Here is a 17,740-nt window from a genome sequence, read left to right as displayed (position 1 = left end):
TTATTTCAAAAGTCTTACTCATACTAGAGAGTAAATGTGATGACATACCTGAGTTAGATGAGTTAAAGCCTGGCATGGAGGGACCACCAACACCTGGCAGGAGAACAGGGGGGATCCCCTGTAGATTTGGGTAACCTGACTGAAGGTTCAAGGCTTGCAAGGCAGTTGTGTCAAACATCCCTTGTTGCTGCATGGCTTGTTGTTGTGCTAGTCCCAAGACCTCATTTGCTTTCTTGATACGATCCATCTCCTGCTGCGCCATCAGCTGACGAACTGTTGCTGGATCAAAGTACTCTTTCTCTTTATCAAGCTGGCTTCCAATGGTATCCTTTACTTTGGATATGTGTTGTTGGGAAAAGATGTGGTCTCGCACTGAGAGACGAGCACTGTATTTAACACCACACAAAGTGCATTCCGTCTTAGGTCCCTCGTAAGAAGTCTGGTTGATACCAAAGTGCTTAGCCATGCTGAGCTTAGCCTTCTTTTCCTTAGCACGAGCATTTTGAAACCAGACCTGAACAACTCTCTTTGGAAGTCCAATGTCATTTCCAAGTACCTCACACTCCAGCATGGTTGGAGTCCTATAATCATTAAAGCAGGATTTGAGCAGCTTAAGCTGAAGATTAGTCATCTGTGTTCGGAAGCGCTTTTGACCAGGCCTGTCTCCACTATCAATGCTTCTGCTTCCAGAGGCTCCTGGACTTGGTGAACAAGGGTCAGCCAGACTAGATGTTTCACTGTAGTCTATAATATTTTCATTTTCAAAGTCTTTTGTGTAGTAGCTTGTTGCAGGGCTCACCAGTCCTGAGGACATCTGTTCATCATTCTCAATTGAGGGGACTGCACCCCCAGACTTTGAGAGGTAATCTCCACTGTTATGGCTGTGCTTTGCATCAGCACTGTCATTGTCAATGTTTGCCTCATCACCTGTGGTAGTGTCAGTGATGGCTGTATTCACAGAGGAACAATCATCATTATCAAGTTTATTTTGATCAAAGTTTGTGTTTACTGAGGAAATGGTTGGGCTTTCAAAGTCCTCTACTCCTTCAACCTTGATAGATGTTGGGCTCAGGAGACCCCTTGGGGACAAGTCCATGCTTTTGCTCACAGGCGACAGCGATGAACATTGCGCATCATTGTTAGACTGGGCAAGATGAGCATAGCTGGAGATATCCAGAGGATCCATCTTCAACTGCATGGCTTCCTGTTCCGGTAGCAAACCAGAAAGAGCTAGGTTGTAACCAGCACGTTTAGCCTCATGCCAGTGGCGTGAACGGATATGAGCCTCGAGGGCAGTTTTAGCTTTGAATAGGGCTCGACAAAATGGGCACCGTCGGTGGGCTTGAGCTGGCCCAACAGCCCGAAACTGCCCTTTTCTTTCTCTAGCTCTTGTGTTTTGGAACCATACCTGTACCACCCGTTTTTTAAGGCCCACTTCGTGAGCAATGTGGTCCAGCATTTTACGAGTAGGATTGGAATCAAGCAAATATTTCTGGTACAGAATCTCTAGTTGCTCTGGTGTAATAGTGGTTCGGAGGCGCTTGTCTCGTTGTGGCTCTTCTCCACTATTTATGCTATCACTTTCTCCTGGACTAGTTCCTGCTTTCTCCTCCAACTTCCTCTTCAAGGAGTTCATGGTGGATGTAGGCGTTGATGGGGAGGTGGCAGAGTTGCTGGACATCTGGGGTATTGTGCCTGCAAGGAGCTGGCTAGCAAGCAGAGGATTGCTAGGATCAAATAACATGAAGGACATGTCCATTGGGCGATCCAAAAATTGAGGATGAATAAACTGATTCTGGACACTCAGGAAATGAAGTTGCTGGTGTTCCTGCCAGTGTTCAAATGAAGGGAAGGCAAGTTTGCACTGCTCACACTGGTACGGGATCATTTGCTGGGCCAACTGCTGCTGTGAGGCAGAGGCTAAATGAGAGTTAAGGGCCATGTGGGAACTCTGGGAGGTCTGACTGGTATGTGAAACGGAGGGACCACTATGCTGTTGCTGCTGGGAGAGGGACGGTGAAGAAAGCTTTGAATTCTTTGGGACTGCATGCATCTTTTCCTCTCTTTGCGGTCTCTGCTGTGGGGTCTCAGATTGATGACTGGTTTCCTGTTTCAAAGTGGTCTGCTCTCTTTGACCCAATGATGCTTCTGCAGAGTGTTTCGATTTTTCATCAAAGGAGTTTGATGTGTTAGCTGGTTTAGGCTCCTCCTTTTCAGATGATGTGATGTGAGAGAATGCAGAGGATGAAGGAGGAAGAGGGCAGAGGCTTGAGGATGAGGGCATTGGTGTTTGACCTGATGACCCAGATGGAGTATAGTATTCATGGGAGAGATCCATAGAGTCCTCATTTAGACTGTCATACTGCCCGTCTTCCTCCTCGTCTTTGTAACAGAGCTTCTTTTGGTGTTTAATAAGGTCAAATATGCGCTGGAAAACCAGGCTGCACTTCTTGCACTGATAGTTTAAGTTGGTTGTCCGAATGTATCGGTCATTGGATAACTCGCGTCGGTCACCTTCTTTACCTCCATCTCCCTGGTTCTCATAATTTTTACGGGCTTTTTGTCTGGCATTTTGGAACCACACAACAATGACTCGAGTTGGAAGGCCCAGAAGATTGGATAACTGCTCAAATTCATCATCTTTAGGATAAGCATTAGCGTCAAAGAAATCTTGTAGTACCCTTAGCTGGTAGTCTGTGAACCTTGTCCTTGAGGACCTCTTATTTCCATATGATTCATGTTTTTGAGGCTCAGGGGAAGGTGGCCTTGAATCAATTTTGGTATCTTCAAGAGTTGTAATTGGAGGATTGTTAAAGTTATAAGGTGAGTCTTTGTTGCGTTGTCGCTCTTTGAAGAGTGTGTTACGGAACCAGTGCTTGATGACTTTCTGTGGAAGTCCTGATTTATCCGCCATTTCCTTAATTTGTTCCTCATTGGGAGAATTGTTGATATCGAAATATTGGCGGAGCACCCTTAGCTGGTCATCTGTGATACGGGTACGGGGTCTCTTATTCTGTTGCTGCAACATGGCAGGGGTAAGCTGCTGTTGGTAGAGCTGGGCCAGATCAGTGGCCAGACTAGGCTCCACTGCTGGCAGTTGGGAAGGAATCTGAGAAGGTAATGACTGGAGTGACATAGGCTGCATCATAAGGGGAGAAAATAGAGGGAGATCCATTGGCATTTGAATTTGGGCCATTGTAACTGAAGGTTGAGGGGTTGGAGCGGTTGGTGGTGTCAGAGTAGGAGCAGAAACAGGTATATTTGGTGTTGGTACCCTCTGGGGAGGAGGAGGTGGAGGTGGGGGTGGAGGCGGAGGAGGCGGCTGAGCAGCTTCGGGTGTCTGAGGTCTCAATGGGTACAGCTTGTCATATTGTTCCCTGTACTCTTTGGCAAATCTTTCTAGGAATCTGAATGGAAAGAAAGCCTGGTGGATATGCTCCTGGTGACTCTTGAGAATCAATATGTTGGAAAAGAGCTTACCGCAAGACTCACACTCCAGCTTCTCTAATCCTTCAATAGGGTCAACCACTCTTGTGATACCAGCTGGCCCACTGTATCCTGACAGAGATCCTGTTGGCTTTCTTTGTGCTTTTTGCTTGTTCTCATTGTACTGAATTACTAACTCAAATCCAAAATTCTCTAATAGGGCTTTGGTGGCATTCCCTCGGGCATCTGAGGCAATCCTTGGAGGAGGAAATCCAGAGTCATGGTTTACATTTACTACAGTTTGATGGGCATCTTTCTTTTCTTTGGACTTGTCTGACATATCTTTCGGAACGTGATCCTCTGTTTTATCACTAATTTCTTTATCTTTTGGCAGCTCTCTTTCTTTCTCACTGTGAGGTGATGGCTTTGGCTTTTTGTCTACAGGGTGAGAAAGGGCACTCTGTTGAAGTAAAGCCATTTGACTCGATCCTTGGGAGTGGGTATGAGCTTGGTGCTGTTGCTGAAGGTGGTGGTGCATAAGCTGTTGTTGTAAACAGCTCTGCTGGGCCTGTTGGACAGAGTTTTTCTGTTCTTCCAACAGTGAAGCAGTAGATCCACTCAAGTTCAGTGAAGAGCTACTCAGGTTCATTTCTGGATTCAATTGAAATTCTGCCCCAGGAATGTAAAAAGGAAAGAGCAGCTGCTGTTGCTGAAGAGGGAGAAGAGCATCTGTTGTCATGGGAAAGTGCTGGAGAAGAGGGTTAAAAAGATGGGACTGAAGGAGAGCAGCTTGCTGGAGCTCCTGTTGGAGCTGAGCCTGTGCCTGTGCTTGAGCCTGGGCCAACTGCTGCTGCTTTTGCTGAAACTGTTGGTGATGACTCCTTGAGGAGAGCATATCTGCAAATTTCTTCTTTTTCACTTCATGATTCTCTGATGGGGAGGAGTGACAAGCTGAATTACCCAAATTCTCAACATTGTGAGAATGACTTGATAGATGATTTCCTCCCATGGTGCTCTGTGTTGTTTGAACTCCTGCTGGGGAGCTGCTGCTGTTGCTGCAGCTGGTAGTTGAGTTAGTGGCTGGAATAGGGCTTGGGGTTGAAGTGCTATTGGAAGTGCTTCCGCTTGGGCCACTACTGCTAACAGTACTAGAACTGCCGCCAGCTGCTTCAAGTTTTGCTGCCCTGGCCTTGGTTTGATGAAGAACAGAGCGCATGTGAATCTCCAGTGTAGAGCTCTGGCTGTATGCTACATTGCAAGTGCTGCACTTGAAGGGTTTATTATCAGGGCTGCTGGTAGGCTCTGGCTGTCCGGTGGTGGATTCCTGTAGGGCCCTTTTAACTTTGTGCAAGTGAGACACAGAGTTGTAGTGTACAAGAAGGATATTCTTTTGAGTAAATGACTCTTTACAGACTGTACACTTGAAAGGACGGGATGGATCTAGAAACTTCTCCATAGTAAAGTTGGGGCCTTTCCTAAACGGCAGGGCGCGTTTGGGTTCTGATCCAGAATCCTCTAGCAAAGATCCAGAGTCACTGCCAGTTGGGCTTTGCTTTTCCTCAGGGTCACTTTCGTCTCCCTCTTTCTCATCATCAAGAATACCTCCCTGGTCCTCTCCAAGTGAGGGATCACCCATAATCATTAGGTCTCCATTCATCAGTAAACCTCCATAGAGCTGCTGGATGTCAGCTTCACTCAACTCCAGGTGACTGGTCTCCAGATGCTTCTTAAGCGCCTGTAGAGTCCTAAAGCTGCGCTGGCATAAACAACACATTGTGGCTGCTCTGATTACATGGTATTGGGAATGCAGCTGAAGTTTCTCTATTGTCTTGAATGCCAAACTACACTGGTTGCAGCGATATTTATAGACATGACGATCAGAGACAGGCAGTTGGGGCCTTTTATTGTGGACCTCATTGAAGTGCATCTGAAGGGCATTGGATGATTTAAAGACTTTGTTACAGCCCTTTTTCCAACAAAGGAAACCAGTGGAATCGTCCCTTGAAGGCTGTTGTTCCTCAAGAGGAGACTTGCGAGCTTCAGTGGTGTCTAAAGCCAGACAAACTCCTTTTTCTGGCTCAGCATCTGCCACCTCTGCAATCAAAAATAACAAACATTACAATTCTGATAACACATACATATGTACATGTTTTTAAAATGTGTTTTCTCAATTGCACAACATTCTAACCTGTTTGTTTCTTAGTGTCATCAGAGTTTGAGTTGGCGATGGATGGAGGTGCAGTTTGAGTATCTTTCTCTGGTCCAGGGACTGGCATGAACATGCTTGCTGGCAGTACTTCTGATGCTGCCACCTGGAAAAATAAAACATAGTATTTGTCACGTTAATTATATGCCTTAAACAATAGCCTCCTGATAATGTAGAACAACTCAAATTAATGTAAAGGAAAAGCACAAAGGACAAGGACATTGAAGTGTTTTTTACTATGCATCTCATATACTATTGTATCATATTCAGTCATTTCTTTATTGTAAAAAAAAAAGTATATAAAAGAAAAAGATAAACTGACAGTGGTACAGGTGAAAAATGTGCTATAAACATAATTTGATAAGATAATCATCTTATTTGAACTGGTCACAAGTACATTTACAGTCCCCCTCTTTCACACAAGTGACTTAATTTGCCATCCATGGAATTTGCACTTTGACTGCTGATGGTGTCTTGTCATGCTCTGCGATAGTTCTCCTGCTGCAGCCAATTAGTGTGAAGGGCTGAGTGGTCTACCTTGGCCAGTTGAAGCGCTTATTAGATAGCCTAATTAAATAAGTCTTCCAACTCATAAAATGTGCTTTTCATTCCAATAGAAAAGCATTGTGCAATGTTGAAATGCAGTCATTCAGTCTGGAATTCTGGGTAATACAACAACTGTCAATTTCTGGATAATGATCAGCACTCTTAATTTAACATACAGTGCTCAATGTGTTTTTCAGCAACCATATTGTAATCTAAACAATTATGCAAATTATTAATTGAAACAAAGTCATTAATAAAAAAAATGAGATACATTTAAATGTAAGTAGATGGCAAACAGCATGTTTTTCAGTTAATTTAATTAGAAAATATTAAGTAGTAAAGAATATTGTTGTGATAAAGGTGCACCAAGCTTTGCTTAGCACTTCAAAGGTTGAAGTTAATCAAGTGTGAATGACAGCAACCTCCTCTCTATCTTTTAAGTGCACCTGATTCTCCATGCATGGCTCTCACACTCCCGTTATCTCTCTCTTTCTCCGAATAATAATAAAAACAGATTCATTAACAGGCTCCCATTTAACAGTAATCACTGATTGAGATTGGAAAAGGTTGGGAGATGAGCCACTGTGTGCTTCACCTTCCTTCAATTAACTTCCCAAACTGAACAATCAGCCTCACTCATCATGCATTTCAATACCCCAATCTCACCAATATATCCCCCTTCTGACTCTCTAGTGCTGTCTCTCTCTCCACATGTATATTTTTTTCATCTCCTGTTTGTGCCCTTGCAACTCAGTGCCCCTTTTTCCTCCCCAAGAGACAACCAATTCTATTTTGCTCACATCAAACAATAGCTTCATGTCTGTGGGAGTTTGGATTTTATTACTGCGTTGAAAACATTTTTTCCCAACAAAAACGAAATTGTATATGAACATACAGTAACATCCTTCAAACTTAATATACTGCACATCATGATATTAGTTAAGTTAATGGGGCCATGTTAACCAAAAACGTCTAATTACCTGTTAGAGACCTAGGCAAACATTGTATCATTACATGGCTGTTTTATTGGTCTTCTGAGATCTGGAGCTGTTTTATAGTGGATTTAAAACGTAATCACATTCCAAGTCAGCCAGCAGCTCTAACTAAGTGCCATCAAAGTCCCACGCAACCTAACATCTTTGAGTCTGAAACTCTGAGAAATAATCAGTGAACCAGAGCAGTTCATAACCATCTGGTTACTGCAATCAAAATCACGAAATGTAGCAATTTTTTTCTGCTTTCTAGGTTCCTCCCTAACCCACTCTCCTCCTAAATGAAAGTGTTAAGTGATTGTGACCAGTATGGAGAATTCCAGAAACAAAACATGCCTGTGATTAACATTACAAAGTGGACTGTTTCTAGACAACTGCATCATTAGGCAAAGAGCGCCGAGTGCTGAGAGTATCCCAAGGTCACTTTTAATTTGGACCGTCTAATTGGCAAACATAGTTCCAAATGGCTATCATCTAGCCAGACTCAGAATTAATGAAGCACAATTATTTTCATTACCCCTATCTTAGACAGACAGAACATTAGACATAGAGTGAGGGAACGAGGGAGAGAGAGCGAGAGAAGAGGAAGGAGGAGGATGTAGGGTGAGTGAGAGTGGTAAAGAGTGCATCTTTATGCAATGTTTGCAAGAACTAAAAGTCACCTGATTCAGAATTCATTAAGCTTGTCTGCCTGACATGAGCAACAGGATAGAGTACCTCTCTCCATCTCTCATTACTTGTAAAAAGGTGCTGGTTTTAATGTGCATTGTATTAGCTGTGTTAGTTTCTATCATGCACCACACTTGTACAGCGCTCAGTGCATTATTACCTCTATAAAAGAAAAAATATTGCCGTCTGGCCTCTACTAATGTGTTCACCATTTGCTTTCGGGCTGGGGGAGTGGAGTTGCCTTCACAGAATTTAGAGTGATTGGCCAAGCAAGCAATTCAAACTCCACAGGCAAACTTACACGTAATTATTTCACTGCTAAAATTTGGTGGGGGGAAAAAAAACCATGAAAGTAGGGTAGTCTCAGTAGAAGCTGAAATGGAATAAGGTGAGTATTCTCTGAGGAATCGGGCAGAGTAGGCTGCTGGAGGCCTGAGCGCTCTGGGACTAGAGATGTGGAAATAACGTAAAGGGATGATGTAAGTATTACTGCTTATAGAGAGTGCCTGGAATACAAATGACCTTGGTAATCAGAAGAGGCTTTTAATTTTTTTCCACTAAACCGAGAACATTTCTTCTAAGATAAAGAATTACGATATTTATCTACTTTTTACAAACCAATTGTTTCTTCTAATCAGCACTGGAATTAAATGGAGAGTGTACTGGTTCACAGATATGTTTTTGCCTGACAAGACCCTAGCAATCTTAGTAAACTCTCTTCTAGAGTTTCATAGATCTCAACAGTGTCACAAAATGTCCCAACATCTGCCAAGATGACGCCTGTGATGAATAGTGAGATATTTCAGTACATTTCTATGCTAACAGAAACATAACTGGGATCTCCATTAAGTCCCCTGAGGTATGAACGAGCAAAAAAACTTCTGGGACAATAACCTTCATGCTAATCCCTGCTAGCATAATAAAACATGGAAATTATATTGGCCATAAGAATTCCCAATTAGTGTTACACCCAGGCATTTCCATGCTTTTGACTCATTTTGAATATACAGAATTCCCAGGGGCCATTTGACAACGATCTGTTTTTTTTTTTTTGCCATTTTAATTAAGCCTTAAAATGTCATCAATTAAATAAAAGGAAACAACCTTCGTCCACAAAGGCAAGGTGAGTAAGCAGAAACTGTGAGTCATCTGTAAGGTTAATGCCTGACATGATCACTACTGAACATGGGTAGTGTGTAAAAGCATATGGCCTTCGCACCACACAATAGAAGAGTCTTGAGACCTTCACTCTCATCTCACATTAAAAATAAAAGATTGCTGAGAGAAATTAACTGTGATGAATAGATATCTATCCACTAGAAATTATTTGTAAGGTTCTTTTGACCGTGGAGGAAAGCTTGGTTGAATGTCTTGGACATTCATTAGAGAAAACAAATGTAAGCATATGAAGTCTGCAGTGGTAAATACATTCTGGAGTAACTTACAGTGGCAATTAGTTTTTCGACGCAGTCTGGTGCCACGCTGTGGAGGTGGGTAAGATGGAACTGCAGGTGGACCTTGTTGTTGAGCATGTCCTGGCACAACGGGCAGCGGAACATGGGCTGCACTGAGTGCTGCGTCATCACGTGCATTCTGAGCCGGTTCAGATCTGTGTTGCTGAACTTGCAGTAGGGGCACTGGTACATCTGTACAATGACAAGGAGGAGGAGACAGAATATTATTTTGTTGAGAAAAGTGGTCAAATCAAGGGCAGAGCAAGACTCTCCTCTCCCATGCAGAGAGCAGTGAGAGGCAGACACTTCAAAGAGCTCTCATCTGTCAAATATCATATTGATTTTTCACCTTTTGCACAATTAGCACTGCAAGAGCAGCAGAAAAGATGGAGAAATATAATATTTTTATATGCATAATTTAAAAAGGCCAGCTACTTTCTACTACTCTTTATTGAAAAGGAGTGAAAACAACATCCTTAGATATTTTGTTAATTAATGGGTACAGTTAATGAGACCTACATGCCTGGGGATTAGATTAGGTCTTTCTAAATCTACTTCACAGAAGCAGACAGAGAGAATTCTAAATGTTTCATAAAGGCTGTAGATTTTCCTCCATACCTGCTCTCCACTGCTCTTCTCAGCGGTCCTGGGTCGCTTCGACGAGAGAGGGCTTTCCGCTGCCTCGGATCTCGAAGAAGGTCGCTTGGAGGGGACCGGGGAATCCGTCTGATCCCTCTCCGATTGGTTGGATGCTGCCAAAGACACAAAAAAAGATGCATACTTGTCAAAACACAGCACCAATTTGGCAGTCAAGGCATACAATCAATCAATAAGTCAGGCTTTACGAAAATGAAATGCAGTAAAACAGTTTTGTGCAGTGTGACGATGCTGTACTGCACAATGACAACATTGTACTACATTTAAAATGGCTTTTATGAAGCCTACTATGTTGGGCTTATCAAAGCAGACTAAAAAGCAGATTGGTAAATAAATTAACTTGCTATTATGTTAGTGTAACCTATAGTAAAAGTCCACTGAATGCTGAAACAACGCATAGTTCTTCGCCTTCAGATCAAGGAACATGCAATAGCAAGAAAAAGTATTGATAAGTATATTCTCATGTTCTGATATAGCTACAATAGTGTGGGAAGACAGGACCTGGAAATTTAGAAACAGTCGGCAGTAGAGTAGTATGTGTGGTAATGTGGACACAGTGTTACAACAGCTCTCAGTATAAGTGTGCATATAGTGCCGTAGTACATGAGTGGTAATGGGAATTAAAAAAATATTACTGCAGCTTTCTCAATTTCAGTGAAAGTAAGGTAAACAAATGCTGTGCAAGTGGTTCAAATCCGACTTGTGTCATATCACCATATAATATGCTTTCATCTCTCCACTTACAATGTCGATAAAAAAAAAAAAGGATGTAGTATAACTGCAGTTTGTATATGCAGTGATATATATAGGCATTGAATGGGAATCAGCCAGGCCGGTGGATTGCTAAGGCAGGCTGCTCCCCCTCCAAACCAATGTAGTCTTTTAACCGCTCCTCCCATGGCACTTAGAAGAGGCAGTGTGCAATGCTTTGACGGCTTGTCTCTCCCTATGTTGGATGTTTAGGACATCAGACACCGGCACAGACATCTAATCAAAACATTAGTTTGCCACGGTGAGCAGCTTTAGGATGCATGCTCTCTCAGATGAAGCCATTTGAAGTGTGGCTTCAGCGAAGGGATTCGCCCAACTTGAAAAGAGTCAAATATACCACAGGCAGCTTCAAAATGTATCAAGAAGAAAGAGTTATGTTCTGGTTCCTATTTCGATTCTTTTTCCTTGTTTATTTGCACTTCTCATTGGAATTCAAAATTACTTTCAATAGTTATTTCGGTTTTCAGCAAATCTTATAGTTTAAAGTTTCACATTTTTCTATAGTTTTTAAAGAAAAGACTCTGCCAAATACGTTAGTCAAAAGCTAAAACTTAATTTATCACTATTGACATGGCTCACTCATTTCTGAGAAAAAAAAAAAAAAAAAGCAAGCTATGAAATGTTTCCCATTCAAGTATGTGAACACCAACATTTTTACACAAGCTCAATTTCACATGTTGTTGTCAGTTAGCTCTACTTAAACTGCCATTTATAGCTAGCTATCTAAAAATTAACAGTTCAATGTGTGCTAGTCTTTTCACTTTCTATACTGACAGAGTGAAAACAACAGGCCTAGAGCTTAGCTAACCAGAATGTATCTGGGAACAACAAAATCACAACAAAACTGAAGAAAACAAACTTGGGGTGGCAATACAGAGTAATCAGAGCTCCGAATAATAATAAAAAAAAGGCTTGTATAAAAAGTAAAGCACTCTAAGCCAGAGAGGGGTCAAGAGAACACACTGTTCACACTGCTAAGGGAAAGAATTCACAGTGAAACTTAAGACGCCCTTCTCTCTCGCCGTCCCATAACGAGGCTATAAAGAGTTAAATTTGGCATGATTTGTCCAGTCCTGAAAGGGCAAATTGAGAGCAGGGGATTGTGGGGAGGGGTGTGGGGGTCAGTTTAAGCCGGGCTGACCATGTTCCTTGGGCAGACATTAAAGTGTCAGGTCCAATCAGGGCAGGGCAGCTGAGAGCTGGTTTCAGTGGGGGGCCCTACTTTGGGGAACGCTGCCTGATGCAGCTCCCAGAGACTCCCCCAATCAGCCAGTGCTGCCCTATTAGGTCCAGTCATGGCCAATCCCATTAGACACATCCACCAATAAACAAAGGAAATGTTAAACAAAGAAACCTCCCTTTCTTTGCCATTAACCTTCACTCTCAGTCCTGGCACTGTCCACTTCCTCCTTACTGCACTGCTCCTACTGACAGTGACTGTGACTGTGTCTGTGGCAGTCCCTTGACTCTTCCTAGCCTCTCTATTATCGTGTGCTTGTACACCTTCTTTCAGGAAACCTCCTTTCATGTTCCTTGTAGGACATGTTCCTGGTTGGTAACCAAATTGCATACAGTTATTCGTACTACAATAAAACTGTGGAAACCTGGTATTAGCCACCACTGTCATCAAAAATTAATTCCTTCAAAACTGCTAATGTTAAATGCTAATGCTAAATGCTAATAAAGTTATACTATTGTGTTTTAAAAGTAACTATGGTATTGTGGTGGAAGCATGGTTACCGTGGTACATTTTTGTTAGCAATTGCAGAGAGTAAAACAAGTGGCTAAAGCTACTCTAAGTCTTGTTTGGTTTGACTGAATAAAACTCAAGTTTGTTTCCCCCTTTGGTGCGGATCTTTTGGACAGGTGTAAATACAGTAATCGCACTCAGGTGCGGACCAAACAACTGTACCGAGACCCAGCTGAAGAGGTGGTCTCGGTCCGGTTCCAAACGAATTCTGGTACGGTTCGTTTAAGGTGAATTTCTGTCCAATGATTGGATGACCTTAGCACACATGTGGTTTTGTTTTCAATTTTTGGTTTACTTGCAAAAAGGCCAGTGAGAAAGAGAACCACGCCAAACAAAAACATTCAACATTGTATTTAATCCGGACCAAAGCTAGTGAACTAGACTTTCCTGGTGTGAATACACCCAAAAACATAGAAAATTAGCTAATGCTTTTAATGCATTTAAGATAAAAACATGTAAACAAACCAACAAAACAATTGCCTGTGACTCTAAGTATGATTGAAAAGGGGCTAGGTACACTGTTTGGGTATTACTTGTAATTGTTTTTATTGTAAATTCTGTCTAATAGACTATTGCACGTGAATGGCGTGAGGTCAGGGGAGCAGCTGCCTGCCGGAGGCCTGCAGCACGTGTGGGGGGGGGGGGGGGGAGAACAGCCCGCTGCCTCTGGGCATAGCCGCACCTCGTCACGCCCTGTTAGGACTCCATAAATCTGATCAATTGTTTGCTTTTAAAAAGCCCCAAAAACCCACTTCTGCCACCAAACCCCCGTGACTAAAGCCCAGCTACCGTATCCTGTTTTCTGTTGTCAGGAGACGGAGGGAGAAAAGCAGAGGAAAACATCATCACAGAGCACGCTGGAACAAAATGGAGACCAATAAACAGGCAAAGAAAGCGGACTGTTGGCATGTGCAATGCGTGTGTGTTCGGCACGGTTGGGCGGCCGCAGGAACATGCCTCGACATCTGAGCAGGTCAGATCCGTTATTAGAGACCATGACCAGAACCTGAAGGCGGGGGTCTCTCTTTCGCTCCCCTCCCTCTCCCTGGTCTCTACTCATGAACCTGGCTATGTGTGTCAGGCTCCGGTATGTTTACTGTGTGCTAGTGATTGACCAATATGGGTTTTCAAACGCCAAATCTTAAAAAGCAGGGTATTATAAGAGTAAAAGGAGATGAACACAAAATGAATTAACCAGAACAAACATGTTAAAATGTTGTTTTTTTTTAAAGTGTATATACATATTTTTAAATATATATATATATTATTTATTGTTTTAACTCCTTCCCCGACATTGATGGAATTTTCTGAATCTCTGAATCAAAATACAGGCAAAAAAGGAGCAGAAAAAAAGAGATTGCTTATGCATGTTGTAGTCTTAGATTTTTTTTCTCAGCTTTTTGTTCAAAATGTTGCTTTTTTAAATAAACTAACCCACAATCAAGTATTGATTAAAAAAAAAGAATGCATGAAGCAATTTTTTTTTTTTTTTAAAGCAGAGGCTCTGTTCTTTCTTTTTGATATTATGGATGTTTGGATATTCATGCCTCAAACTATTCTGGTGGCCATGAGATTTTTGTGTAAATGATCAAAAACGCTGCCGGTGGCTGGCAACTTTAAAAATAAATAAATAAATAAATATTCCCAGATCATAAAACCTAAAATGTCTAAATATCAGTCAATATAAATAATCTCTAAAAGCATAATCATTGTCTATATTGATTAATTTCCAAATGCCCAAATATCGACATACATGAATCATCTCAAATTGGTAAAATTTTGGCTTAATTTAAAAATGTTTTAAAAATGGTTAAATATTGGCCTGCACAAATAATCTCAAAATGGCAAAATAGCTGCCTAATGCGTACACTGATAGAATAACTGATATTTAGTACATATAAAAAATGGATTTTGCCTTCACAGAAACAGTGTTACACAAAAATGACTAGCATTAGTTTTAGTTTTTTTTTTCTTTTTTTTTCTGGTGGTATTTTCCTGTATTTAAAGGAGTGGGAACTACATCAGTCTTCTCGAAACCATCCTAATGTAGTATCTGTACATCTGACCTCAATTCTACCATTCAGCAGTAGAGCAGACTTGCAGCAAAACCCACAGAGACAGCGACAACGCCCCAACTTTCATCTGACATCACAAAAGCCAAAGGAGAAGCAGTGAAAAAAGTCTTAAAAGTCAATTAGGTGATTATTAATTCATGGGCCTTTTCCGTAAGCAGGAGGTCTTTGTTCTGGAGTGTCCCGTAAGTGAATTGGACTTTGGCACCTTTTCTCAAGCCTTGGAGCTGAGCAGCATTTCTCAGCCAGCCAGAGGAGGCTGTCAGTGCTGAGTGCTAAGCCTCTAAATCAGAGACGTGAAGCGCTTTCATGGGAGGGAGGCACCGGACAAGTGTGCGACTGACACGAGCAGGACAGCAATAACGCAACAAGTCCTGCGCCACTGAAAATGTCCACAAATGTAACCACAGCTGCCATCATATCATTACCCAGGTGTCCTTGGGAAGTCATCTCCTACGAGACTAACTGGACACTGCAAGTGGGCGGACAGGGAAAGAGTAGAAAAATTATTTCCCCTGGCATATGGAGTGCATCATGTGCATTTGCGAAAACTCAGCAGATGTGTTTCCAAGAAGGCATGGGAAACGTCAGGTGATCAATTCATCCTTGCTTTATCCAGCCCAGCTTTTGCTCCTAAAAAAGGCAAGTCTATACTTGGACATAATGAGTCCTACAAAAAGCCTGACCACTTTCCAACACAATCAGCAGCAACCCATCAACATGCTCAATAGAGGTTTATAGATGGTTTGGTCCTAGTCTACATTGAAAGAAAAAAATAGGAGATTTTATTAAGGTTGTAAATTACGATTTCTTATATACTTCATTTTGCTTATATTTCTTACCCCATTGACAGACTTTTTTCCTTCTCGTTTTAAGTATAAATTCACTTCATTTTCAGAAAACAAGACTTAAAATCTTAGGTCATTTTGCTTCTCTAGTCAATGTATCTTGATTTAACAATGTTTAGATATTTGTACTGGAAACCAAGTACTAAGGAAGGAAATAACTTTTTGCAGTGTAGCTGATGGACCAGAGGGGATCAACCAGCACGGTCCTTCTGGGTAAGCTGGTTGACCATGGAACTAGCTGGTTACTAGTTAAAAAGTCAACGCCATCCCATTCTTCACTTTTCAGGAGGTCAAACCTCCTCCATCGTTCTCTCGTCTTTCCCGCTTCTCTCCCCAGACCTCACTCATGACAGTTCTCCTCCTAGTCCCTCTGCTATTTAACCATTAATACAAAGGAGCGGTCCAACTCCCCAGTGCCATAAGTCATTCACTTTTACCACAGCTAACAATAACCCAATATTATAGTTTTCTGCTCATCTTCACCCCTCCCCGCCCCCCTTTTCCCTCCTCTTTTTAATCTGCAGGCCGCGATGGTGCCCTGAGCAACAAAGGGCTATATTCCATTTCACCTCATATTTCTCAGGTAATTACTCTGCATCAATTAATTTCAAATAAAGAAAATTACAACCAAAGCCTGACGCCAACGCCATTCCATATTGCGGCTTATCATATCACAGTTCCCTTGGTGTATAACCCACTATTAAATGAAAGGACCACCTCCATGGCTCTGCAAAGGAAGTGCCCATGTAGCCCCACAGGCGTGACTGCTACAAAGACAAATTTAAAATGAAGAAATTAAAAGGAGATATCAATTAGTGGACGTGTTATTAATCTTCCAATTGCTAGGCGGGAGCTAATGCCGCAATCACCTTTAGAGGACATACACACACTGACACCCATACATGCATCTCTCTCTCTCTCTCTCTCTCGCAGGACGGCATGCCAATTAGAATACAGGGAGTAAGACTCATAAACACAGGTCTATGTGAGCGCTGGCTCACAAACAAGGACAATTTATAGCCTATTAGTCCTCAAGACAAAAATAATTTTAATTGAAGGGATGACATGTTTTAAAGGACACGATATGAATATGCAAACGCGTTGGTGCTTTTAAAACAGCTTTGATTGATGCTTTGTTTCAGAGACAGGGCGTTAGGAAGAACTTCAGTGACATGCTTTTCAGATCGTTTCACTACCTGGTAAATTCATCTTAAAACACCCTCAGGATGATGCAATAAATATGGCATCATAAAAATCATGACAGTTTTCATGCCATTTCTTCAGCAATATTCACTAAGTCAGCTGACAACCCTGACAGCTACGGTTGCATTAACTACGATTATAACACGCCGCGGCTAGAACCGCTGCCTGTTCACATCAACTCCTGTAAAACTATTGATGGACATCAAGGCCATGAAATAATGCAAGGAGATGGAAACTTGTAATACACTTCCTCTGCGTCCAGGGGGTGCTAATGTTCACCTTGCAGTCAGAGGACAATTATTTTGCTGTCCTTCTCACTGCTGTCTCTTTCTCTCCAGTACACACACAAATATACACCGTCCCCTGTGCATCCAATCACTGACATTCATATATTTAAGTTAATGCATAAGGCAAAAGAGACGGAACCAATTTGGAGGGCTGCTGCTGGCGTGTCAGATAGCGTCTGACCTGCATCTGATTATTTTGCCTCCCTCTCTATAACCCCAGTGATTTGAAAGTTGGGGGTTGGGAGGAAATATTCATAAACCTGCCGAGGACGGCAGTCGCCTGTAAACCACCCCCTCCCGTCCTATATTTACGTTAAACATTTCAAATCATATTTTGGTTGCTCCTTAGTCCTTAAGTGAATTAACAATTCTGCTCATCTCTTTCAGCTCCACATTGCCACGTATCCTCCCCTTTCTCTGTCCATCCGTAACTTCCTCTATCCTTATTTTCTGCCCCATAACCACCCTTTTTGCTTCAATAAAGCCCCATCATCCCATTGCACTAAGGTTAACCATGATAACCCAATGATCAGGACTCACCTTTATCAAATATTTGATATATTTATTAACAAATACTTTGGGAATCTAGCAATTTACCATACCAGTTCTAGCTCTAACAATTAAACATAAATATGTATCTTTTTCCTTGTATGTGTTGACCCATCGTGCACAAACTAACTCTACATGCACCAAATGAGACCCATCAGGAACGGCTACGGCTTAACTCGGATGGTACTAACACGCTCGACTCGAGTGTCATCTGTGAAGCGCTCCCACATTTCAACGCTCGGTGTTCGCATGACTAGGATGAGAGGAAAAACTTCAACAACACTAATGACAGGCCCTAATAACAGCCCGC

General features: G+C 42.1%; 1 protein-coding gene across 8 annotated transcripts in view; it reads right to left on the bottom strand.

Annotated features, from left to right (window-relative positions):
* zfhx3b (zinc finger homeobox 3b) overlaps positions 1–17,740 on the bottom strand; it is a 267,683-nt gene that overhangs the window by 6,729 nt on the left and 243,214 nt on the right. For all 8 annotated transcript variants that reach the window (XM_079865444.1, XM_079865445.1, XM_079865443.1 and 5 more), the window contains 4 exons: positions 9,912–10,045; positions 9,285–9,485; positions 5,615–5,738; positions 49–5,520 (listed from right to left, as the gene is read on the bottom strand). In XM_079865444.1, coding sequence (XP_079721570.1) covers positions 49–5,520; positions 5,615–5,738; positions 9,285–9,485; positions 9,912–10,045 — 5,931 coding nt within the window. The remainder of the gene's footprint in view (positions 1–48; positions 5,521–5,614; positions 5,739–9,284; positions 9,486–9,911; positions 10,046–17,740) is intronic.

The sequence above is a fragment of the Squalius cephalus genome (genome assembly GCF_949319135.1).
Source record: "Squalius cephalus genome assembly, chromosome: 3".
In the NCBI taxonomy this organism is placed as follows: Eukaryota; Metazoa; Chordata; class Actinopteri; order Cypriniformes; family Leuciscidae; genus Squalius; species Squalius cephalus.
The sequence above is the reverse complement of the archived record's forward strand: the minus strand, read 5'-3'. Positions and strand labels throughout refer to the sequence as shown.